The following is a 27,447-nucleotide window of genomic DNA, read 5'->3' as shown; positions in this document are numbered from 1 at the left end:
TTATCTGGTTTTCAACCGATTTTCACCATTACGCTCGTAAATTTTTTGCTCTTTCTTTTCAGACTAACTTTCAGCTGGTCCGGAGTTCCCCTTTAAACCAATTGATGTAAATTGTAGTAGAGTGTACAATGCACAGATCCGTACAAAGAAATCACTGCCGCCTGGAAGTCCCCTCGCTCAGTGCTGTGTGTTATAATTCAACTAATTTTGCTGTGAATTGGCTACAAGGGGTTTTATTCGCATTACACCAAGGGGCTACCCAGGGTTGTTTATAGAAGGCAGACATTTACTGTAAAAGTGAACAATTTGCAGTGTGGAAATATTCGTGGATTTTAGTGTAAAATGAAATGAGCGCAAAAATAAGAACACACTTTTTTTTTTGGGGGGGGGGAGACGTGTTATGCTAGTAATGTATGTAATACTGCTGTGATTTTGACTTTGATTTTGATTCTGCCTGATTGGAAACGAGCAAAATTCACCTTACCAGGCCGAGCTAAAAAAAAAAATGCACTCAAGCGAAAATTTCCAATTTTCCACAATTAGCCACTTTTCCTCCACACCTATATACCTCAGTCTTTACTATCAGCGTACATGTATGCTCAGTACAGTTTTTTTTTTTTTTTCTGTCTTTGATATAGTGTATTAGAGAAAAAAAGAATGTTTTGATGGACACTAGAAATGAAATATATGTGTGATGTACTATGTGCTACAGTGGACTCCGGTTATAACGAAGTCTTCGGGACTGGCAGTTTTCTTTCGTCATATCAAAGTTTTGTTGTAACCGAACAAAAAACAAATAAAAGCACATAGAGCCGATAATTTTTGCAACATGGATTTTTATTTCGTTGTAACGGGTATTTCGTTATAACCGTGTTCGTTATAACGGGAGTGCACTGTCCTTTCCTCTTAATCTTACTGGTTGCTGTACCTGATCATATGGGGATTTATTTTATATAACGGGCAGGAGATGCAGAAATTTTGGATCAATGTTGACCTGCCTGCTGTCACCACAATGCTCAGGCACAGATGCGATGCGCCTGCAATTTTTGTCACTTTAATAGCTAAAATTGCAATTCCTCTTGAATACTGCAGGGAAACAGTTAGATATCACTTTAATAATCATATTTCTTGCATGCAGTAAAGAAAGCATGGCAGTAATAGGCAGGGACTATTGTGAACAGATTTTGGCATTATTGCTTGAATAATATGTCGCTCAGTGGACTCTTATTTCAAATGTGTAATTTTATGATATATTACATTACCATTTTGTTGGGAGATGCATATTTGATAATCATCAGATTTCTTTTTTTTTTTTCTTCTATTTCTGAAGATGCTGTTGGACCAACATATACGTAGACATGCTGGTGCTAACAGCTGTTCTTCCTTACTGTTGTCGTTTTGAGTGTATGTTCAGATGTGCAAAAAACAGGCCCTTCTTGTACGCGAAGAATGTTGTGTTTACTCCGATAACAAATTTAACCTTTGACCTCCGATGACCCCATGACCGGAGGAAGAAATAAAAGTGTCTGAATGGACTGAAATCTTCACACCACAACGAGATGTAACGAGATCTGTAGTGTACAAAAGGAGCTTTATTTACCGGTCGTAATTTGCGTTATTAAATGTGCTGTATTCACCGTACAATGTACATGTAGCTCTCACCTTCATTTTTGCGAGTCGCCTGATATTGCCAGAACTAGCAGTGCGCCAAAATATCACCTTCAATAAGAAAAATCTGTATTGTCTTCGAGGTGGGAAATTGCTGGCTTTTCTTCTCGTATGTAACGGTGAATGATGTATATTTCCTTCCATCAATGTGTTTTCTTATTTTAAATTTAGTTGCCCATATGAATTTGCCTTCAATGTTGTTGATGCAGGAAAAATCATGCTTGCAGAATATATTAATGTAATATGGACTGGCCTTGAGAGGGATACAACATTTATTGCCCGAACTAGAATTGTATTGCTCGAGTCGAAGACGAGGGCAATACAATTCTAGTGAGGGCAATTAAAATGTTGTATCCCCTGAAAGTAGACAGTCCATATCATTATTATTACCCATTTCAGGCATCTTGAGCAGCAAAATAAAGCGTACTGGAGTATTTTTTTTTTAATTTTTTTTTACAACTTCACAATTTACGGTAATTATCCACTTGGGGCCAGCTTGAGCTCTACACCATACTGCGCACTGCATCCCTATACTCATCAGCTCAGGTACGCAGCGCGCGTATAACAGCCAACTCACACAGGCGCAGGGATCGTCACCTATTTTTACGTGTTAACCTAAGGGAATTTGCACTTCGTCGCGAAACTACTCCGCGAGAAACTGTCATCAACAGCAAATTTTCCTCACTGGGAGCTCAAGTGCCCGGATGCTATATTCCCCTCGTCTTTAACACGTAAATCCCATAGGCGTTTGTTGAAGCGGGGAATATGGAAAATTTGCTCCTCTTCTCCCTGATAGCGCGTAATCCCGCGCTATTCCCACGCGCAAGACGAGGGGAATACAATTTCGTAGAACCACAGCTCAGATGCCTGATATGGGTAATAATATGACATATTGGCATACTATGCAGTATGTCATTTTGCATGTGTTGTATAAGAACACCTGTACATTTTTTTCTCTCTCCCTCTCTCTCTCTTTATACACGTATATATATATATATATACATATATATATGTGTGTGTATATACTGTAAAAGTGGAAATTTTTGTGGTGTTGAAATTTTCGCACATTCCATGCAACTAGAAACTAGTGCGAAATATATATATATATATATATATATATATATATATATATATATATATATATATATATATATATATATATATATATATATATATATATATATATATATATATATATATACATGTATATATATATGTGTATATGTATATATATATATATGGGCCGTGGCGTGAGAAAAGGGCCCTTAGAGCATTAAATACTGAAAATGAGTTTTTACCTCCACATTGTAGAAGGAACTCTGAAGTACAGTTGAACCTCTATTATCCAGCCTCCCTTTATCCGGATCTCTCTATTATCCGGACGCAATCTCGCCGTGATTTTTTTTTTTTTATAATTACGGGAAGAAAGGGGGATTCCAATCTCCTTGAGAACTCCTACCCAAACACTCATGAATTACATATTACTTCCAGTATGATTAACATACATTGCATCAAATTTCCTTCCAAATTGCTTACCTTCAGACATTTCAACATCCCGAAACATCCTCAAATGTAACAATGAAAAGGTTGCAGTATACACATTACTACATGTAGCACTACAATGGGCTACATCAGTACATGTGTATGTATATGTACATGTATAAAGCATTGAGTCTCCCGTATCCGGCCAAATCCCTTATCCGGATGAGCCCCGGTCCCGACTTGTCCGGATACGAGAGGTTCAACTGTATTTAAATATGCAAACCTTTTTCTGAAATTCCAATCCTAAATGACCCCATTATGACATTCAAAAAAGCGTGTTTCGTCCAAAATCCTGTCACTTTTTTGATGCGTCTATGGATGTGCGCGTAGTTAGCAGGTTGATCTTTTTTTTTTTGCGCGTTATTGCTTTGTCAAACTTCCGCGCCGTTTTTTGGCGTTTGCGCGCAGCGGCGCTAAGAGCCTTTTTCTCGCGTCACGGCCCATATATATGTATATGTATATATATATATATATATATATATATATATATATATGTTATTATATACATACATACTTACACTAATCATTTGGACAGGGTGATCACCTGGTTTCCCTCAATTGTTCTTAATCATTATAACAAAATAGGAGCAAATCTGAAAAGAAAGTCTTGCATCACATGCCCTAAAAAATTATTAAAAACCCCTACCAATACAGACATGGATATGACAAATTTTTATCATGCGTGTCTCACAAGTAAAATGCGACTTTGGTCGTTATTCCTGATCTAAATGTTGATCTGAAAGCAGTCATTTAAATCTTTGGAAAGATGTTGCTTTGGTTTCTTTTGTCCGAAAGTGAAAATGAAAGATAGTATATTTTTGCTGCATCATTTCTTGGGAGATTCCCTAAACTTTGCCCTGGTTTGAAAGGGAAAGATCAACTTTCACCCGTACTCCAGTGCCACAACGCTGTTAATGGTCTGTGTGTAGATGAGCAGGCACAACCTGTTTGCAACTGCCTGTGGCTTGGTTCCCAGCATGACTAGGGGACCAAGAGTGGAGTAAACTAGTACTGTATATGCCATATATTTCAGGAGGTTTTTATTGTCATAACTTTCGATAATTGTATGCTAATTTAAAAATACATGAAAATATTAACTATGATCCCATCAAAAATACAATGAGCACACATGCATTTCTTTAATATTTCATTGTACTCAACAACTGTGTGTTTCACTGCTCATATATTGTCTGAAAGTCTCGATCCACAAAAAAATTAGACTCACTAAATATTGTGGTGTATACAGAATGTGGAAGGTGGGGGCTGTCCATGTGCAGTGCATGGAAAGAGATACACACACAGTCACACAACACATACAGTCACATAACACACACAGTCACACAACACATACAGTCACACAACACACACAGTCACACAACACATACAGTCACACAACACACACAGTCACACAACACATACAGTCACACACAGAGACACATGCAATAGATGTTCTTGGCCCCATTTTAAAAAGAAGAAGAAGAAGAAAAAGTTGATATGATACATGTACAATTGTACATGGTAGCAACTTTTGATGGAATAGCAATCGTCATAGTAACAAGAAGAGTCCAGGTTGTGATTGCCTATTGCTATTGGAAGTTGCCATGCCAGCAAGAGTTGTAATCCCGACATCTTTTATTAAATGGGACCCCCTGTTTTGTTGTTGTTGTTGTTGTTGTTGTGTTGTTGTTTTTTTTTTTTTGTTTGTTTGTTTTTTTTGGGGGGGGGGGGGCAGGGGGTTGAGGGTGTCGGAACATAAATGAGCAATGTGAGTGGCAAGACCAGCATATTACTATGGTAAAAACAGCCCATGTGTGTGACATCACTAAACACGGGGCTTAATGCGTCGGTCTCGTGGGCCTTGTTTGCTTTATAGTGTTGAACTTGTGGGCTGATTCATGGGTGTTGAACCCGTGACATGCATCCATTGAACTTATGAGGGGATGTTGCTACTTCTGAAGACATCAAATCTGTAGCATTGAGGACGAGTCCCGAGAGTACTCCGGCAGATGTCTATGGAAAATATGTGTTGTAGTAAAATCACTCCATCCTTGACAGGTTAATGTGCAATTGCAGAAACTTTGCAGTGGTCAGCTAAATATTAGTCAAATATATGTTTCTCATTAGGGTGATTGTTCTTTTTTTTTTGGGGGGGGGGGGGAGGGCAAGTTTGGCAGAGTGAGGTTGGAGAGCTCATTAAACAATCTTAACGCTTTGTTTTATGCCTCCATGAACTGTATGAAAGACCACAGTAGGCTTCTCTGTGATATGCGTATGAAGTGGCCCTCCATCATTTTTTTTTTCCAAGACATTGTATAATATGTGTGGATTATGTTTTCAGAAAAGAAAATTAAAAGTCAGTGAAACAAAAGTACACTACCTGTACGTATTCCAGACAACTGGGCATTTGTTTGTTGGTTTGTTTGGGGTTTCCATTTTGTTTTGTTTTGTTTTTGTTTGTTTTTTTTGCTTGTAGTACATAGCTCTGTCTACTTCTCAAAATATGTAGTGTACTGGTTAATAACCACTTCATTGATGAATAGTACAAAAGTACATGTGCAGAGAAAATATATATCCAAATGGAGAATTAGAAAAACCACCATTCTTTGAAAGCAGCCATCTAGCCTGGCTTGACTAATGTTAGGATAATTGCACCCAGAGTGTAGTCTTGCATATCGATCTGACAACAAAGGAAACTTGACAAATCCATGCAGAATTTCCCCAATAGCCCATCTTGTGTGGGCATCAGGGTTGAAAGTACCTACAATGACACATCCATCAACATCAGTAGCTACATCCAAACAGACACACAAGCACACACACACACACAACCAGCAAAACTGACTGCACTGCATATGCCAAACATACAGTACCACCACTGTATAATTGAACATGTCAACAGTAAAATCAATTACCAAAAAAGATATCAAGGACAAATACAGTACAATGTGCAGTTCAAGTAACATGTACAGTATTTCCCAGACTACAGAATGCTCTCACTACCCAAGACAAAAAAAAAAAAAAAACCAAAAAAAAACTTGTGCCTTGCACAACAAACTTTGCAGAACATCAGTATAATAATATATGATCAATATAACTCTAATAGTGTACTAGCATGATACAGTTTTAAATATTTTCAAGATGTTATCTAATAAAAGTCAAGATTACAAGTTGTTGTGGGCTGTAATAGAAGACTATTGATTATTAGCTAATCATTGTAATATCATTTCTCTGCATACGTGACCTCATGCTTGTCAAAACCAGAGACTCCAACTCTCCTGCTTTCGAAGGGAAATCTCCCGCCGAAAGCCCATTCTCCCGTTCTCCCGTTCTCCCGTTCTCCCGTTCTCCCGCTTGAGATTAAATTTCTCCCGCCCTGGCTCTGTGTCCCCGCTTGAAATGATTTCTTACTTGGTGTCATTGTATGTTGAAAAATAAGCCTTAGATAGCACGAGAGAGCATTTAGAAGCCTAAAGCTTCCAGAGCCCTTAAGTGGGCCCTGGACCCTGGCCACAAGGAACTTCGCACTTTGCGCACATGAAGTTGGAATCTCCCGTTTGCTAGGGGTTTCAGGCAGGAGAATCTCCAGATCAGAAGGCGCTTGAGGTTGGAGTCTCTGCAAAACAATACAATTACACTGTACAACAGCACTGTGAAATCAGCTATAAAAAGGTTGCGGGCATGATAATTTACCTTAATTACAACTGGTAACTTGCAATTGTACTATCAAGAGACCATCTAAATACAGTAATGGAAAATAGTACCACCAAATTTACCTTGTTAAAAACAGTACAGGATACCACACTGTAAGTGAGATTGATATGTAACAAGGTTTCCCTGTACATGTATTTCCAAATAAATATACATGATTCAAATAGATCGTCCACACTGAACCGACTGCCCCCCCCCCCCCCACCCCTATGTAATCATTCCTCACTGTAATACTTGGCATATCAGGTTTCTGTATGCAATGGGTTAATGAGGTCCACTGAAGTTTTTGTATTGGCATGTCTTCTTGCTTTGGCAGAACTTCAATTCATACCGGTAATTAACATAACATTCACAAGTGGCATGTCTTCTTGCTTTGGCAGAACTTCAATTCATACCGGTAATTAACATAACATTCACAAGTGTGCCTTTAAAAGTATTTCTGTAAAACATTCCCTCACTTTGTGGATATGGCCGACGCCTTTGATATAATATTTCATGCCGCACACTCAGTGCATCAAGCCAGTTTAAGGTATATTTTGAGTTCAGAGGAAGACAATTTTGAGAGCAACTTCAAAAATTTGAACAGAACTTGTGATGTTTACATGATAAAGTTTACGACACATGTTCAAAGTTTGTCATTTCTCATACATAGTGCATTTTAGTGTAAAGAACCTTCCTCTTTGAGAACTGAAAGAAGCGACATGGACCGTGTTACACTCACCCATTTAGTACCAAAACAAGGAAACAAGGAGTAAGTGCAATTAAGTCGAGTTCAAAAGCATCTGGCAAATTTTAGGATCGAACAAGTCTCAAATTTAAACAATACATGTTTTGTAACTTGTCTAATAATGCTACAGTGTATATCGACGTAAGTGTCACATTAACCTCCCTGTGGTTTGTTGTGTGTTTGTAGTCGTAGTTAAATGTGAAGTCTTGTATGACTTGTGGGAGTGGTGTAAAAGTTTACTTTTTTCACAACTTAAGCATTCAGTAGTCCTAACCAATTGATTTTTATGGAAATACTTGAAATGTAAACTTGTGAATAAATAGGTACCTTATACTTGAATAATTTAACAAATATCTGATTGAATAATAAATATACAGATATAACCAGTGAAAGCGAGAGAGAAGGGAAAAAAAAGACCATCACAAGCCACAGTAAGGCCACAGTAACAATGTCGGCAACACGCTTTAAAAATTGTTCAGTCATTCAAGCTGCAAATGATAAACCAAAAGTTGGTGGGCAATAATCTTTTTAATGAAAAAAAAAATGTATCATGAATCTTTTGAAGTCAAATGAGAATACGGCAAGAATTACAATTTGTCGCAAATGCACAATTACTGAGTTATGAAGCATTGTATGTACAGAAATACATCTTCTCTTTTTTTTTCTGTCTTCTAATGTTAACAGCTCATATCATGAGTTGTTCATTGGTATTCTGAGGAAATCAAACTTCCAAATCAGTTGCTCTGTTTAAACAAGACCAGTTTTTTCAGAATGTCATTTGGCAATAAGTATGCATTCTATCATAGCAGAGGGGAAATTAGCTCAAGGAAGTCCAGGTAATATAGTCAATTTCAACAATTTACACTTTGTAAAGATCAGGTTTGATTACACAAGAAAAAAAAAAATGAGATTGAATCTGCTACTCTCAGTGTTTTTGTTATCATTAGATCTCCTCCAATCCTATGGAACTTCCGGTGTTGAGCTTTGTCCTTGCTTTATATACACACAATATCACAGCTACCCACATCTAGTTCCATCAGTACCAAATCAAATATGCCATTGGTAAAGTTGATGCATACTTGCTGCTGCAAAACAACTTTTGCATTCATGAAGACCATGCTATGCTCTCTTCCTCAAGTGATTTCGTCCCATGACTAGCATCGACATGTTTTTCATACAAACACACTGGCATACATCACGTTACATGCAGATAATTCTGCCTCCGTAATGTAACTAATTGAGAGTTAACCAAAAAAAAAATATATATATTATTCAATGCATGACACATCATTTACGTACAACACTTCTCCAGGAGGCACATTTCAGCACGCAAAATTCTGAAAACTAACACCTCTCTACCTACAGCATCTTACATTCTTCCAACACTATCAACTTTGGTTTAATGCAATACATGAAAACATTCATTCCCTCGATAGGAGGCGGGAAAACGGACACTTCCACTCAAACAGCCCATTTGAATGTAGAGAATATAATTCTTGTGAGCTGTCAACACTTTTCTGACTTGTTCTTTTCAGAGTTAAGGCATCAGGTCATCAAGTACACAAATGACAAGCAGTTGTCACATACCAGTCAGCTGCCCTTTTATCACACACACACGCATACCTAATAAATATATCATGACCATGTACATGTACATGACCTTGAGAAATGTCAACACATGGTGGTCATTACTTTGGATTCCAGTGAATCTGATTTCGTTCTAGTTTCTTTCTTTCTTTTTTTTTTTTCTTAATCTAAAATAAGATGACAGTTATCACGCACATTCTCTTCAGAAAATCATCATAAATAATGATAGTACTTTCCCCAGAAATATTTGCCATTCTGTTCATGTGCGAAAAATATGGCCCTAGTGCATTTCATGGCTACATCTCGTCATTGTGTCTTAACCCGTTGAGGACGGGTTGATTTTGCTACAACATGCATTTCCCATACACACTTGCCCGAGTATACTCGGGACTCGTCTTCAATGGGTTAATGGACACCAGTGCACAGTAAATGTACGGCAATGCTTGCTTCTCAAGAGTGAACCAAATTCCTGTATGCATTTCATAGAGCTCCCTCACTTCCAGAGATGGTCCCAAAAGCATGTGCTTGCATGCAAACCCCTCACCTAAAACTTCACAGAACAAAGGGCGCAGAGTACTGATTGAAATCATTATTATGCAGTGTAAATACACGAGAAGGCATTTTTGCATGAGGTTGTATTAGCTTGGGTGTGCGTGTGTGTCATATCGTACACAAGCAAAGCATTATTCAGATGTCTGTAATTCTGACTGAATTCACCTGTAATGCATTTACAACTACCTTGCAATCATATCCTTTGAGAGAAATGAGGGCAAAAAATTAATCGGTGCACTGGGGTACACCAGATAAGCAGCAAATACATTATTTATAATTGCCTCCTCTTCAGTCATGGAAGATTCAAGACGTAAAAAAAAAAGTGAGAAAAAAATCCATTAAATGGCACATCTTTGATGAACAACAACACTAGGAGAGGAGGAAAATTTTATGAGGTGAAACAGCAACAAGTGAGACATATCGTCCTATAACATTTTGCACTTCTAAAATAAATTGATTGTATTAATGTGAAATTGCTCATTTCCTCTTTCAAAGGCTTGAAAACAAAGATCACTCATCAGACAGTTATTCACATTTAGAACTGATTTTCTAAAAATTACAAAAAACCAAACAAACAAACAAGCAAGTAGAAAAAAATTAGTACACATAACTGGGAAGAATTGAAACCAGTATATGCCTGCATATAACTGGATGTAGAACTAATTGGAAGTATATTGACATCTACAAATCATACTGTACATGAATGAAAAATATCCACTGAAAACATAGTATTCTATGAATATGAGAAACAAGGTCAGCCCATCTCCCTGCATTAAAAAAGAAAAAATATCTGGAAAATGATAGGGAATTAACTCTTACAGAAGTAGAATATTAAGAGAATTGAAACTCATTTGTCACTCGAAATTGGTTCCACATCCAAAAGATTGACTGCATATACGTCACCATTTTTTCAGCTGTCACAGAAAATGTACACAAAACTATAAAAGGAAATGTCTATTCTACAGTGAGGTAGAGAATGTGAGTGCAAAGTAATTGCAAATCGTCTCTCTGAAATCAACTCCATAGCTGCAGTCACACTGGCAAATGATCAAAAAGTTTCAGATTGCCATCATGAATATCTCAAAGTTATGCCAGTGTGATCAAAAACTTCTCGCGAAACCTCCCACTCAAACGAAGGAAATTTCCTGGACCCCTGCCAATCCCCTCGATCTTTGGACAGTGTGAACGCTGGAAAATGAAACTGCAAAGTTTGTCACATGACCAGTCCACAACCCGTCTGAGGCGGTGCCTGCAAAGCACACAGTCATTGCCATGTACAGGTGTGCATTGTGATGTCATAATCACTAGCTGTCGGACTGCACAATCTTTCTTCTTCCTTGCACACGCGCACCAGTGGCCCAAACTTCGGGAACTTTTAAGATGGAGAAGTTTGACTGCTAGTGTGGACAGACGACCAAAGATCGCGGAGACTTTGCGATCTAAAACTTTGTGAACTTTTGCCAGTGTGACTGCAGCTTATGAGTAGGAATTTAAAATTTAAATTGCATATTTACATGTAATACATATGACAGGGCTTAACATTAGCAGTGGCCCAGTGGCCCAGGGCCGCAAAAAAAATTGATGCCTAGCCAACAAATTTCCAAAAAGATTATCTCTTGGTGGCCTAATTATTTCAGGCCTCTACATTTCTTTTTTGGGCCACCAATTCAAATATTTCTGTGGCCACCAGAGGAAAAAAAAAAAAATTGTGTCGAGTCCTGCCTAAAATATCAACAAGTACATTGTAGCTTGTGCAATCTACACACATCGACATGGGTATCAAAGTGAAAGGGACTTTTCCTACAGTTCTATGCGAGAAATGTACATGCTCATGCAGTTCATAAATTTGATCTCTCTCTCTCTCTCTCTATCTCTCTCTGGTGTCGATCAGTTTGATTATTTGAATATGAATGCAACATGAATGCTGGTAAAATCTGAATGATCTAAAATACAAATGCTTTTGGCACAAGACAAAAATCTGAAAAGATATACGAAAGAGTAAGAAATGGCAGAAGTACAGTTATTACCACTCAACATGCAGAAGTACTGAACATCTAGTCCCTCATGGAATGAATCAAAGAAACTTACACCAGAGAACATTTTGCTTTTTCGGTCACCACAGACTAATCTGCATATTTGAGGCATGTCAGGTGATCACTGTATTGCTCTAAATATTGCAAACTATCTATGTATCAACACTAACAAAAATAATGAAGGTCACGTTCTAAATCAATGAAAGACTGGTGAATTCCTTTTTTTCTAAAAGACACTCAATCTTCTGCATATAGCCTTGCCCGATTTTAATCAGGCGGCGGTATCCTCGCCTTGGCATGCATGCATCTGGTCAGGACGACGGGACCTGTGGTTCGCGGGCCTGGTCCCTTCCGATTCCGAGAGGGCACCTTTGGGGACAGCTTCTTCTTCAGCGCTTCCTTGGCGTTGTATGTCACAGCAAAGAGTCGGTTCTGCTGCAGCTCTCTGTGCCTTCCGCTATAATCTTGCTCCGACATCCCCTTAGCTTCCTGACCAGCAACGGGGGAGGTACAGGCAGCCTGTTGTTCTGGTTTGCCGCTTTCCTTGTCCCTTTTTTCACCAGCAGCAGTTGGGTCACATTTTATCACACCATTTGCTCTCTTCTGTGAGATTCCTCTCCTTGATGACACCTTCATGGCCAGCCCCCTCTGTGAAGCATGATCCTCCATCGTGATGCTTACAAATTCATCCTTGGGCTTGACTTCTTTGCTTCGACATGTTCTACTCTTCTTATTGCTTCGTTTACCACAGCCACTTCTTACCGAACTAGTTTCCCTGTTTCGAAACTTCAACCGCACCGATTTTCTTTTCACAGATTCCCCAGCACAGCTGTTCCTGGGTGAGCAATGAGCATTGCCCTTGGGCCCACTTTTGACGGCGTTCCCTTTCTCCCCGTCATCCGCTTCAGACCCCAATGTCCAGGCTTCAGGCACATCACTCTCACTGCGCTCCATGCCTTTCTCACATTCTATTTGGGAATCTTTCACATTCAGCCACACACAGCTGTCTGAATCTGTGATACTGCTGACATCTTGACTGTCTTCCTCTGTACACACATCCCCACTGCCTGGAACTTCTCCATTACTCGCTTGGACGTAACCCTCTTCTTTGCCCTCTACTTCTTCCTTGCTCGCTACGGAATCAGTCTCTGACTGTGTTTTCTGTAATTCTGCTGAGTTCATTGATTCCCTTGCTTCAAACACTTCTGTCGTCCGAACACATCTTTCTTTGTCGTGCTCTTGAGAAGGGTTATTTACATTGGACCCCAATGAGCTTTGTAGTGCAGTCACAGCAGGATCATTCGTTTTTTGCATCCTATGCTTTTCTGGGACACTATTGTGAGTACTCCAACATTGCAGCTGTCTCCTGTTGCAATCTGATGAGGTAGAAAGATTACTAGGGCACACAGCAATTGTGATCTTTTTATACTTTCCCTGTCCCGGACCACAATTTTTCTGGCACGACTGAGTGTAACCTCCAGATTTAGCCATGCAGCGCTTGGCTCCCTGCTGACAGTTTCCAGAGATGCTGCCCGTAGGAGCGAAAGACTGAGTCTGTTTGTTTTTCCTGCTTACAAGAGTTTGCGGGCATGCCGTCGCATGTGACTGCTTCTTGATCGAGCCTCTGCACGCACTGCTCTCCCCTTCACCATGGTCATGTGAACCGAGTGCTGAAGCCATCTGGCATCTCTTCCCTGCACTCTCCGTCTGCACGACAAGAAGGCTCTTGCTGTTGTTATGTGATACTGCTTCTGTGCTTCTCGCCCCGAGACTCAAATATGGAGTTGGATAGCGCTCTGTTTTGGCACCGTCTGTATCTCCCGCACTAACAGCTACCTCTACCCTGCCCTGCGTGCCTGGAGACACCTGTATACGGCAATTGGCATGACCCTCAGTTTTTTTACACTTTTGCATCACAGACACAGATCCAGATTGGGGAAATTTATCATTGGAATTGCCACTTACATGACCAGCTGGTCCATCCTTCAGTGTTTCTGCAGCTAAAGACAAAGATTTGCCTCCTCTACTCTCGTAGATCTCTTCATCTTTCCTCGACTTGATCAACTGGTCATTTTCCGTACCAACATGCTGTTGACATTCCCCAATCTTCGTGAGCACACAGTTACCCTTCACAACCAGGAATGTCGTGCCATTCCCTTTGATCTGCATTGCTTGTGCAGCATTGAGTTTGAACTTTCGCACCTGCTTGGCCGACACCCGGTTATCCCCTTTCAACGCAACTAATGCTACTCGGTGCTGGCCATTATCCTCTCGTTTTTCCTCTCCCACACCTACTGCTGCCCCTGGGAACTTTTTTGGTGGGTCTCTCTGCACCTCACAAGAAGTTTGCAGGTCACTTGTGCTTTTGAGAAGTACAACCTTTTGCACTGTTTTTTCAAAGTCAGTTTGTTTGTGAGGTGGAGTTTTGTCACTGTGAGCCTCAAGCAATGGCACGACACCCATCCGACATGTTTCTGCTTGCTCACCACTGGATACTTCCATTCGTTGGACACCATCACCTGTCACCGTTAACGTTTCATCAGTTGGAGAGCCATCACATCTTCTTGGCTCCTCTGTGATATCCACTTCCATCTCAAAAGAAGCATCATCCTCCGTCTCAGCTGCGCATTGGTCACCTTGCACTCTCTCCGCCTTTCCAATCATTTCAGCCGTCAAGTCAGAATCCACACAGGCAGGCTGCTGCGGCAGTTCTGCCTCTGCAGGACGGACAGACTGACTGGTGATCACCTCTGCTGGAAGCACATTTCTTGATTCACCTCCATCATCCACCTCACCCTGCTCTTGAAGGCAGGCTGGTGGCTTCTCAGTGGAAGAACTCTGGAGGGGATCTACATTCGCCTCTGGTCTGGGGAGCTTTGGCACCATGTGTCTTACGGCCTTCAACACCGGTCCTTTTCTACACCCCTTGGCCAACTGCTTCCATCGCATCTTACCATCCTGGACAGACAACAGCCTTCCATTCTGCTCATCACACACCACAGGCTTCAAAAAGAGTTTCACTGCTCTTTCACGGCCCCTCAGTAAGAGCCACTCTGAGATAATCAGCCTGCTCTTCTGCGCGTGTTTGCGGAAAACAGGCTCCACTCTGGGCCAGTCCTCTGAGAGGGCCAGGGCTACAGTTCCTGGCACAAAGTAGTTAACACTCTGGATCAGGCACTGCTGCTGCCAGGAGTTAAGCCTGGCAGGACCTGTTGAGTGGCTCGGAGAACAATAGTTCTCCTTGAGGCTGGCAAAGTTCTCGGGGCCAGGGGCGATGTAGAACGCTGCCAGCAGGCACAGCCTCTGCGTGCGGACGTCATCCTCCAAAAGTTCGGACAGTAGCTGGTAGTGGGCCACATTCCCCAGGTCAATGCTTGTGGCAGTGACAATGTCCTCACTGGGGTGCACCTCTGGTGCTCTCAAGGCACCGAGACAGAGAGATACCAGGACTGGAATGACCCCAACACCAACCTGAAGGTAGACAGAGAGAGAGAAAGGAAGATAATCTATTCAGTCCCTCAAAATGAGAGCCCACACGTATGAAGATAGTAGCAAGTCAAACAGAAATATATGAGCAAGGATCACAGCTTTTCTGAGAGTCTCAAGCAGTGAGAGGTGTAGGGAACTACAGTTGAGTACATCATATCATTTCTACCTGTAACAGGTTTGAGTAAGCTGCATCAATTTCTGTGCAATTCTTTTTTTTTTTTCATTTCATACATGAATTGCTGTGATGTTCATTATAAATGTATGTCTCTGATATATTGCATCTTTATGGATGATATCAATTTTCTTACAAAATTGACATGGCAATGATACAAAAAAACAAAAACAAAACCCAGCAATAATGGAGTATAACATGTGTGATGCTGAATGCTGAAAGTATCTAAATAAGATTATCAAAAGTAGATAAACCCACACACATAACTCTTTCCATGGACTACGAGGCATACATTGCTTTGTACATTGTACCTGCAATATTACCACTAATCAAGAAAGGGGGATTATGTTTGGCAATATAAAGACTACAACCATCTGGTAGCAAGACTTGTATCATATCTTGGGGGGGGGGGGCGGAAATAATGCCCCCTCTGCCCCCCCCCCCTTAATAGTAGATATTGTTATGGCAAAGTGAAAATACAAGTATGTATTTCGTTGTGTGGATTTTGTTATCTGATGGAACTTTGACCAAAAAAAATCAAAGAGAAGGAGCTCCATAACATTTGAATTACAGCTGATATTATATTGAGTGATAACAAGAAAGCCACAGGTCCTACAATCACCAATTAGTCCTTTTCTTTTTAATGGCACTCCATCCAGAAGCAAAATGTTTTGAAAATCTTTGGTTTTTTTTCTCCAATCTCAAGATGAGGTAATCTTTACAAGGAAAAGTCCTTCAAAACAAACACTGACAATCAAATCACTCACGTATCATTTTGTGGAATACATGAAATAAATGTGACGCCCTAGGCCAAAGTAAATAATATGTTGGTTTCCTGTAACATGACCTCAAGAACAGTGGATCGGAAGGTAGGGGAAAAATTTTATTTTTCGAAAAAATTTTGCCCTTTCTATAGAAAAATTTGGTTTCTGTTTCAATGTGAACGTGTACGTGTGTAATGTGTGTGTGTACCACAGAAAAATTACGGAGCGTACCATGTATGTTTATGTATGTCTGTGTGGTACGTATCGGTATCTTTCATACATGTACAGTATCGTATAAGTAGACCTAGCTCTGCAGCATACGTTACAGGAACGTATGCAAGTTGCACAATATTGCAATGCACACACAGTCATCTATTAAATGCATTTTATACCGTACACACACATGCATTGCATTGTGTAAAAAATGTATCGGGTATGCTATACGGTACTTCGCAGTAAATTGCGTGCAGTAAAGCAAGTGGCCCTTGATTCGACAGGGTTCCATGAATCAACCACTCTTACAAATAAAAATTCACTGAAATTCATGAATAAAAAATGGCACATATCAAGTGCGAAATTCAAACTATGCAACTATCTCCACACGTGCTCCGAAGAGCACAACAGTGGGCCACGTCGCCGGACCCCCGAAATCATTGTCGAACCCTCCTGGGTCAACTTGCACAAGCAGTTCAACGGGCAAGTAACAGGTAAGTAAAGTTGCATAGCAACACATACAGACTCGTTTCATTCCAAGTTTTGAAGTTACTAGTCTGTTTATCTGCATTGAATCTATACAGCAAGTACACTTACAGCCATGTTTGCAGCAGTTTCTGAGATAACTTGAGCGTTTACGCGATATTTATATTTTGCATGCCACCCGTGCCAGAATTTGCTGTATCACCAGTGTTCGATTCCAACGTGTTGTGAACGCGTTGAATCTCTCGCACAGCGTGCGAGTACATGGATACTACCACGCTCTCGTAGTGCGATGTACTACAGTATGTATACAGTTTCGCCTGTGCGTAGCACGCGCACGAATACATTCACTTAGGCAGGGAGAGCGCACGGCGCGGTACGTCGCGCATGTTGATGCACGGACATATGAGGCCGAACAATGAGTACAGGTGGCCGTAACGATGGTTGCAGCGCATCTATGAGGATAAAATTTACGGGTCGGCACCTTCTGGTCGGGTCGGTCAGGTTACCGGAAACCAAACTATTTTTTTCCTTGGCCCTACATGATCATATCCCTGTTGACAATCATTAACATGCAACATGACAGCAAAAAATATAAGTAACTTCAGAAGCTCTTTCTACCCTACTAAAATTAAGCATTTGTAGGAAGCTTTGTTCTCACAGCTTTAAAATCCCCTAATTTCTCAAGAGTTTTTGAAAAGAAAAGAAAAATCTGCAGCACCATAACTACACTTACCCTTTACACACACACACACACACACATATATACACACAAACAACAACAGCAAATGAAATATAAAGACAGACTGACTGCAATGGTCACCTTGTCAAAGGCCATTCTGGCCAGGTAATACAGGAAGAGGGGGTCATCGGTCAGCCTGTGTAGACTGTCCAAAGCCTCGGCAAACTGCAAGCTATCATGGGCGCAGAGTTTCCACGTCAATTCCACCCAGAGACAGGTGACCTTCTCCACGCCAGCAATGTCTTCATTCTCTTCTTCCCACAATCGCAGCAACAGCAACCTCGACACCAGGACGGCTGTACAGGGGCAGTATGACGCAAGGCTCTCGGCTACGGTGATCAGATGCTGAACACTGGGATATTGATTTACCTATCAAGTAGAGGATGGTCAAATACAGTTATCAACTTAAACATGCTTAACAGATATGCTATTCATCAGAGCTGTTTCCAACGTTTTCCATTTCTTTAAGATTGTCACAAATGTGAACATGTCTGAAAATGTCTTTTTTATCTTTTATCTAGTTTCTTGAGAACAAAACATTTATACAGATATACAAATCAATCACTATCTGGTGTACATTGTAAAATCTCCTACATTTACTTTAATAGAAAATTGCATTTTCTTTAACATATCTTTAAAAAGAAATTATCTCCATAACAAAAAGAAGAAAAAATGCCTTCACCTCAACAAAACTACTGCCAATAACCCCATTGCTTCCTAGATAAAACAACTCCTCAAAAACTTCCTTTCTGATACACCTTATACCAGCAAAGCAGCAGTCACACCTTGCTGGATAGCATTTAAGGGACATCCGACGAAAGACAAAATTGCATCTATTAATCTCTGTTTGCATGTGTTTCTTGTCCATTTTTCATCGGGCAAATGTATTCCCTGTCTGGCGAGGTTCTTCCAGTCTGGTGGAAAGTTTTGTGCACGAGCAAAACTTGGAATAGACTCCACTGGACAAATATGTCCTTTGATTGTATAGTTTTTGTATGCTGGAAAATAAAGTATTTTGTTTCCAACTTGTCTTCCTCTTCCGGTACATGTCAGTTTGCATCGGCTTATATTTGAAGACTAAACTTGGGGCCTGGATAGATACTAGCTGACATGCTGTGGGTAAACCGATGACCCACTCCCAACTCCATTCATGAGAGCATTAATCAGAGATGGAGAACATTTCCAACACTGGACAAGTCTATCTTTTTCTATCCACCAAACATTGGTTAAATCTATCCAACAGGTGTGACTACTGCTTAAAGTGAAAACATAGTTCTGGTAAGGGTTTGAGAACCCGTCTTGCACCATTTCATATTTGCTTGCAATATATCGAAAGGGAATAACAAGAAACTTAAAGTGACTGACGCCATTTGCCGGGATGATGAGTTGTTTTGGAGTATTTTGAGGTCAAAAGTAAGTCGGTATATCAACTTTTATTCCAGAAGGCTCCAGGTTAACTCGGTCTCAGGGACAACTCGGCCCTATTTCAGACAATTTATATACAGTTCATGATCGCTATATTCTATACATAGGCCAACGTTCATTTTGTATGTACAATTGAAAGGGACAACTCGGCCCCACCGTCAAAGCGAGGCAGAGTTGTCCCCAAGTCCGAGTTAGCCTGACCCCGATTAGGCAAGCTCTGAGATGCAAACACTTTTGGTTAATATTTTGCATTTCCGTTGTTACCCAACGAATACCTTGTTATTACAGTGTTATTCCACACATTTCAATAGGCATATATTTACATTTTGGAGCGAAATTTGATTATTTTGCAGAAATACCAGAACTATATTTTGCCTTTAAATGATGGATTCCTAAATGATAGCATACTTGTGAAGCAAGACCCTCTAAGTCGCCCTGGCTGTGACACAGCAGACACGTGACTTCACAAAAGATGGGATTGCGGCAGAGCTGGGGATGGGAGCTGCAGGCTCTGGCCAGGCAGAGAGCCGCTGTGTGGTGGTCAGATTCCAGTAGGACCTTGACCCGCCGCTCCAGCAGGAAGTCCCCCTGCCTGATGAGGCACTTGTCAACTGAATGAAAAAAAGAAAAGGGGGGGGGGTAGAAACGATCTGAGTTCTACAGAAACAATCCGAGTTCCACACTTCAAGTCAACATTGTGTCATCAACCCCTCCTAAACCCTTTCTATTGTTCATGCCTTATCTCAAAAACTACACCTCAAGACCAAATTGTACTGACTTTCCCTTTGTACTTACATGGGACATCTAATTAGCCAGTTGGGCTATTTCTTAACCCATTAAAACGGGCTGATTTTGCTAAAACATACATTTCCCACAGACACCTGCCCAAGTATACTCGTCCTCAACGGGTTGAAATTAAATGAACTTAAAAATAGTCTCCTCTAAAGAACTCACAAAAACTATGCTTTGCAATAAATCCTGCATGCACTGTTAAATGCAGAAAGAATATTCCTACACAATGAAACTACCATCGGTACCGTGAATCTTGTCAAGAATGCTCTTGGCAGGAAGAATCTTGCAGATCGGCTCCTGGCCCAATGGATCCTTGGCTAGGAGGGCAACATTCAAGAAATTGTCTTGCGCCCATGGCTTGAGGCTCTCGTGGAGGCTGGAAAACTTGCTTGCCACAACTTCCACAGTGAAGGCCGGAAGCTTCAGCCAGTCTTTGTCAAGAACGAGGCACACACAGCATCTGGACATGGAAAATGTCAGTGTAGAAACACAAACAGAACAAAGTCAAATCAACTGGATGTCTCCACTGGTATGCTGCCTTGCAGAATAAAATAATGAAGCACTTACTTTTATAACTTCCATTTGCTTGAAGAGGCCTCAGATCGGTTCGAATCAGTAAAGTTGTCTTTAGCTCACTTCAAGACAACACAACTTTTTGAGTCAACACAAATGACAAAACTATAACACTCTACCTGACACAAAGATTAAACTGAAAGATTAAGCAGTGAACATGATTCAGGCAGACTGCCACTTGTGTTGAATTCAGCTCAAGACACCTAAATATTTTCATTCTCCTAAAATTTGCACCTACATTAAATTTTATTGCTGAATTTCTTGAACACATAAGTCAATTATTATCAGCACAGCTCTGTCTGTTTGTTTGCCAAGCATCCAAGAAGTTCTTTCACAACACACAGAAAGACTTACTCATAGAGTCTGCAGCAAACGGTAGACAAGAGCTCATGACTTGGGGGAAAGCACGCAGTGGCTGCTTCTATGGTCTGGAGAATGCAGTAGAACCCAGCTAATGCCTGAAGAGGAGCAATGCTGGCAGCTCGCTGGTGCATATCAAAAGACTCTGTGACCTGGGGAAAGCATAGAGTGGAAGAAGCTTGTGCATAAATACACTCCACAATAACATAAAATTTGTGCTAGAATGTACAATTTTCTTCAAGTTTTATAGCTGTGTCGAGGGGTCTAGTTCTGTCAGTGTATGGTGTATTGTCAGACATCGTGCTGCACATGGCGTCTGGTTGGGCAAGTCTACACCAGACAATAATTAGTCAATGGACATCATACAAACAACAATTTGTGCAATTCAGTCCATAGTTTATTTTTCATGCAGACTGGAGAAAAATTCATAGAGCATAGGTAAACAACAGAACCCCCCCCCCCCCCCCCCATGAAAATGGGTGAGCTGGCTGACTTATTGGGTGATTAAAACCAAATCCCAAACTAAACAAATAAAACAAAAGTTTGTATTACAAAAGTGTGTGTGAGCATTCATCTAACATTCATATTACTGTAGCCCACTTACAAACTTGTGTACTTCCTACCCACATGTAGGTCTCAAATTACAACAAGCCATCCAAAATTCAACAGCCGGCTACATGCAGAAAACTATGCTTTTGCCTGGAGTTGACTTTTGGCACGGGAGGTCTAACCTTTGGTTTGGTGTGGTATAAATGTTCAGACAAAAGCATTCTACTGTTTCAGTTAATACTGTATACGCCAAATATTTTGCGAGGTTTTCATTTTCGCGAATTTTGCGAGTCGGGTGCTATTCGCGAAATTAAAGACACGCGAAAATATTGACTCTGATCCCGATGTGAATGTGACGTACATGTGTACACTTCTCCGTTCAGTACAGGACTTCATGATCACGAATTTAACCACTCACAAAAGCATCGGGAATTCCAAATTTGCGAAAATTTAGACTCGCGAAATATATGGCGTATACAGTATTCAACTACCAAAAATGCATGCATGTTTACACTCTACAAGATAGAAACTTGTTCTTTAAATAACTTGCTGAAGCAGTGGTGAAAAACCCAGATCAGTAATTTTGAAAATGGAACATGACGTTGGTGACTTTTTTGCCAAGAGTTCCGTGTGTTGTACCTCTGCTAAAATTGAAAAAAAAAGAAGAAAAAGAGTGACATATGTACTTAATATGATTAAATTTAACATTAGGTGGCTTTAGGGCGAGGGTTAGTGGTGAGGGTTACGGTAACATTGATCTCAGTGTTCGAGGGTAATACGGACCCCGGTGTCCTAGGTTAATGGGGGGTACCTATCACTGCGGTTCGCACTGCCACCGTTCATGAGAGATGACATCATGTCTCGCTCAGTACTGTACACTGCACGCACTATGCCATTCATCCCTATCATAGCAGATAACAACAACCTATTATTGCTTAGCTGATCTGCTTGCTATTGCTTTCAACTGTGAAACGTTTTTCCTCATTGGTCGGGTTGTTCTCCCACAATGCTTTCTAAAATGCTTTCTTCCATTCGTAAGCTTTACGTTATTACCATATACTCTTCCGTTTGCTTTCATGGCTTTTTGAAAAATAAAATTATAAATTTTCTTTGTAATTTCACCCTTTCTTATGGAATTTTCCGGCAGTTTGTGCCAGGAAAATACCAACACAGGTGGAGTAATTTTGATCATACATGCATATCTTTTTCGATCTCTTGCATATTTTGATGAATTTTCGAGCAATTAATCTGTGTTTTGATCCTACATTTTAACGTGTGTGTGCAACATATGTGCCAGGATGCCTGAAGTGCATAACTAGATCAATGTTCAAAATGTTAGATTTCCGTAGCGAACGACCTACCCGATAGTTCCGAGGTGCGCAGCGAGGCTGTAAGGGTAGACACCAGTCTCGAGAGTGAGCTTGGAGTGACCACGCGTGCTGTGCAGTCAGGAAGACGAGCAAGACACATGCCAAATAATGCAGTGCCGCGGCTCAGCCAATCAGCAGCAAGACCTAGCAAGCGAGCAGCGGAGAGGAGCTCTACACTACTGTACTAGAGAGGCCAAGATATTTATCTCTCTCCTTGCTGCAACTGCACTGTGATAGTCAAGATGTCAATATTCTCTGAGCAATCGGGAATGAGCAGCAGGCATTCGCAGTGGGTTCTGGAGACATCTGCACTTGTGCTGTGTTGACCAAGGCGCTGCTTAAAGATAACAAAGTTTTGGTACCTCAAAAGTTTCCCTGAGTTTCCTTGTCTTAGTTTGTGTTTCAGGTTAAAGTACCTTTCATATAACTAACACTGTGAGAATTTCTCGCCCCAAAGTGCTCTCATGTCTTAGTAATCATGCAATAATGGTTTCGTACCAGAGCAGAGCGGGCTCTGAAAAATTCGAACGAGCCGTTAGTTTGACTCGACGCGGTACCGCGACAAACACGTATTGTACGAAACCATTATTGCATGATTACTAAGACATGAGAGCACTTTGGGGCGAGTAAGTCTCAGACCCCGTTTACAGTGCGAGGCTCGGCCGCGGCCGAGCCACGGCCGAGCCCAGCCCCGCTTTAGTGTAAACGCGCAAAAGGCCAAATGCGAGGCCATTGGCCTCGCATTTGGCCTCGCTCTGGAGGTGGTCTCGGCCGCGGCCGAGCCGCGGCCGAGCCCTGCCTCTTCTTGGTGTAAACGCAAACTGGGCCAAATGCGCGGCCAATTGCGCGGCCAATTTTAGTCTGGCTTCCAAACCCTCTGCCTGTATCTTTCGCTATTCAGGATATTAACCCCCTCAACGTCGAAAACTAGTATAGTTTAAGGTGGTTTTGTCCTGCAAAGGATTTTTTCCTTCGGCAAAGGCCTTTGCCCGAACGGCGACTTCGTCGCCACGGAATTCATTTGGCAAAGGGTCTGAAAACCAGACAATACCAAATTGCATTTGTTTACAAGCAGAGCGCCACTACGACAAAATATTGAAAGGTTTGAATCAAAAGCGCGGCCGAGCCCAGCAGTGTAAACGGACAAAATTGCGAGGCTCGGCCGCGGCCGAGCCCGGCCCCGCACTGTAAACGGGGTCTCACAGTGTTAGTTATATGAAAGGCACTTTAACCTGAAACAACCCTAAGACAAGGAAACTCAGGGAAACTTTTGAGGTACCAAAACTTTATATTATCTTTAAATGTACTGAACATAATGTACAACAGGTAAACTATACTAACGTTAGTGCATATGGAACTCTTTCCGACTTATTCAAACTAACTTCAGAAATGCACTCGGACTCGGAGAGCACAGACCTCCACAGAGCAGCTCATTTTCCACCCATGCTCACGAGCTGAAATCGCCCGATTTCTGAACAGAAGCCTTTTAGTTTTGTCCATGTCATCAGCTTCCACCTTATAGAGCACATGTGCAAACCTCTAATTCACTTCAAATAGGCCCTGAAACCACTCTATACACAGTTAGTAGAATCTAACATTCGTTAGATTCTTGGGTAATCATGTACAAATGCACACCTACCATTTCCTTCCTTAATTTGTCAATGAAAACTTCTTGTTGCTATCAGAAATGTCAAGATGGACCATATCTGACGGTTTCATGAAATTTCAATGTCAATTACAGAAGAAAAGTAGCTAATTTTGACTCAAAATTACGCCAATCGACGGCTGTGTCAGTGTAGCATGATGGATGATCGATTATGTGGAAGAGCGATATAACGATGATAATCGATTGTTGTAGTCTGTGATACAGCCGCTTGTTTGGTGTTTAACCACAATGTTAGTCGGCTCGACAGTAAAATGTGGAAGAAAGAAAGCGATCTTGATGCGTCTGTTTTTTATCATTTTAGTTAATTTTCTCCTGCGTGTGACTGTGTATCTGTCAACATTGTTTGCTGACTAAATGATGGACGGATAATATGTGTACAAAACAGTAAAAGATATATGAAAAAATGGGAATTATCCATCATGAATATTGCACAACAAAATGGATTTTTACTACAAAACAAAAGCAAATACTGGGGTTGCAGTTTTTGTATATACAGTTGAACCTCTCGTATCCGGACAAGTCGGGACCGGGGCTCATCCAGATAAGGGATTTGGCCGGATACGGGAGACTCAATGCTTTATACATGTACATATACATACACATGTACTGATGTAGCCCATTGTAGTACAACATGTAGTAATGTGTATACTGCAACCTTTTCATTGTTACATTTGGGGATGTTTGGGGATGTTAAAATGTCTGAAGGTAAGCAATTTGGAAGGAAATTTGATGTAATATGTATGTCAATCATGTTGGAAGTAATATGTAATTCATGTGTGTTTGTGTAGGAGTTCTCACGGAGTTGGGAATTCCCCTTTCCTCCCACATGGCTTTATTTAAAAAAAAAAAAAAATTCACGGCGAGATTGCGTCCATATAATAGAGAGATCCGGATAAAGGGAGGCCGGATAATAGAGGCTCAACTGTATACATGATTAAAAAATGAAATGGAAAAATAAATACTATCATGAAAACAATTACTTTCTACTATCCCTAAGATGAACTTATCAATTAAAAACATATTACCATTTTAATTTCAATATTCTGTTTCTTTTTAGCTAAAATGAACACTTTATGAGAAGTTCACAATGTCAATACGATTGTATAACATACACTTTTTGTAATACTATTCTCTTTAATTTATTAAATTAGGCCTATAAATTATGTAGATTACTAGAAACAAATCCCCTTTGAATTCAACTTCCTTCTCATCTTCTTTTCTCTCTCTTTCTCTCTCCCTCCTATTAATAGCCTAACCTTTTTCTTCCACTTTTCCTTCAACCTCATTCTATTCCTTTCAACACTACTCAAATTACATGTATGTGATTTTATCATGACAAAGTTGATAATAATATTATCAACTTTGTCATGATAAAATCAATACTTGCCACAATTTTAAAGAAAGGATCGATGTCTAAATCCTGGTATGAATAATCTGTATCAATAATTTGAATAGTGATAATCATGATAGTGGCAATGAAAACAAAGAAATATCACAATAGCTCACTTGAGCCTTCAACTCAGGTGAGCTAACAATAAGAAAAAATATGAAAAAGAAAGTAGGAGCTACACGTATTGCACGAGTCAAGTTCAATATTGTAGTAAGCGGTTAATTAGAGACTACCAGAATCGATTATAGCAGTTGACATCGTTCTCTGCGAAATCGGTGCACTACTTTCCGACATACTTTCAACTCCGATTTCTCATTTTTCTTACCTTTTCGGCTTTCTAATTCCATGAAAACTCTCTGATATGGTTCAATTTAGCATCTCCAATAGCTGCACAAAATTTGATTGACAAACGGCGAAGCGAACGGTAGGTGTGCATTTCTACATGATTACCGTTTCTTGAACCTCCAAGGGCAAGGCCAAGTTCATTTACCCTTTTTGCCAAAATATTGTTAAAATTCTTCTAAATTTTATAAAAATTTCTGATCACTACCAAAATTTAATCATCTGTTCCTTGTTTCAGTATCGACTTTTCCTGTCAAAAGTTTTATCCAAATGTCTGAAATGAAATCTGTTTTAGAAACACGTTGTCGCTAGAACGCCTGTTAATAGTGTTATCTTTTACAACTCTTACTTAGTGAGTTATTCTATAACACAGACAAACTAACGCCGACAAAAACATTGGCGGAAACAATCACTTTCCGTTTATCTGGCCCACATTTAGTAAACATAATCAGTTACGGCCCATACGGGATACAACAAAAGAGACTTCGCTTTACCAAGAGCCCTCAGGCTCCGCTCCAGTACACAACTATTGTCTGGACGGTCCTAAGGTCTCGAGGACCAAAACAAACGAATGAGCTTAGGGCACTGGCTGGTCGGTGGCTCGGGATCGGGCTCCACGATGAGCGAGCGCTGAATGCTCCGAGCAATGCATGGATTACTAGTGATGGGTAGTCGTAGGGCATGCACACTGCTGCTAACCTGGAAGCGGTTCTTGCTTACCTCGGTCAGTAGTTGACAAAACTTGATATTGTTATTGATGTGATCTCCATCGCTCCCTCCTGCAGTAGCGCTCGAGGCCAGAAAGGACTGCAGGAAGGTATCCAGCACTCTTTGCATCTGGAGAGCTGGATTTGTAGCGTCTTTCTCGTCATCAGTGTTCGCACTTTCGGAACAACTCGACGTCGCCATCGCGGATTTATTTGAAGGCACGTACGATACGCGCACTAGCCATCCACCAGCATGTAGCCGCGGACACGTCCCGCAGCCAAAGATGATAGAGCGCCGCGCTCTATCATCTTTGCCGCAACGTGCGACCTGACCAGCGCACAGCAGACATGATGCAGACACACACACAGAGACCCGCCAAGCTGGTGGTACAGTTTGTGTGCCCATAACAATTACACACATGAACTTGCTGCTCCGCGTAAACCCACGTGGTGTGCGATCGTGTGTATATTTCAGGGAGATGGGAAGCCACCTCCCTGGTTATTATAATGCTGTTCTTCCTACACAAGATATGGTGCACAGCCACAAACATTACTAGATAAGATTCTATTTTTTTTTAATATATAAATTCAAC

The 27,447-nt window shown here is 40.8% G+C and overlaps 1 protein-coding gene across 1 annotated transcript; it reads right to left on the bottom strand.

Moving 5' to 3' along the window:
- Positions 1-8,154: 8,154 nt before the first annotated feature.
- On the bottom strand, positions 8,155-27,056 carry LOC140244595 (uncharacterized). Its single transcript, XM_072324220.1, has 6 exons — positions 26,868-27,056; positions 20,825-20,982; positions 20,143-20,357; positions 19,514-19,716; positions 17,762-18,049; positions 8,155-15,288 (listed from the first exon to the last, which is right to left on the bottom strand). Exons 1-6 carry the CDS (start codon positions 27,054-27,056, stop codon positions 12,085-12,087), a joined length of 4,257 nt encoding a protein of 1,418 aa, XP_072180321.1. The 3' UTR covers positions 8,155-12,084.
- Between the last annotated feature and the right edge of the window lie 391 nt (positions 27,057-27,447).

This window comes from Diadema setosum, chromosome 2 (genome assembly GCF_964275005.1).
Source record: "Diadema setosum chromosome 2, eeDiaSeto1, whole genome shotgun sequence".
Taxonomy (NCBI): Eukaryota; Metazoa; Echinodermata; class Echinoidea; order Diadematoida; family Diadematidae; genus Diadema; species Diadema setosum.
Note: the sequence above shows the minus strand (reverse complement) of the source record. Positions and strands in the feature narration are given on the sequence as shown.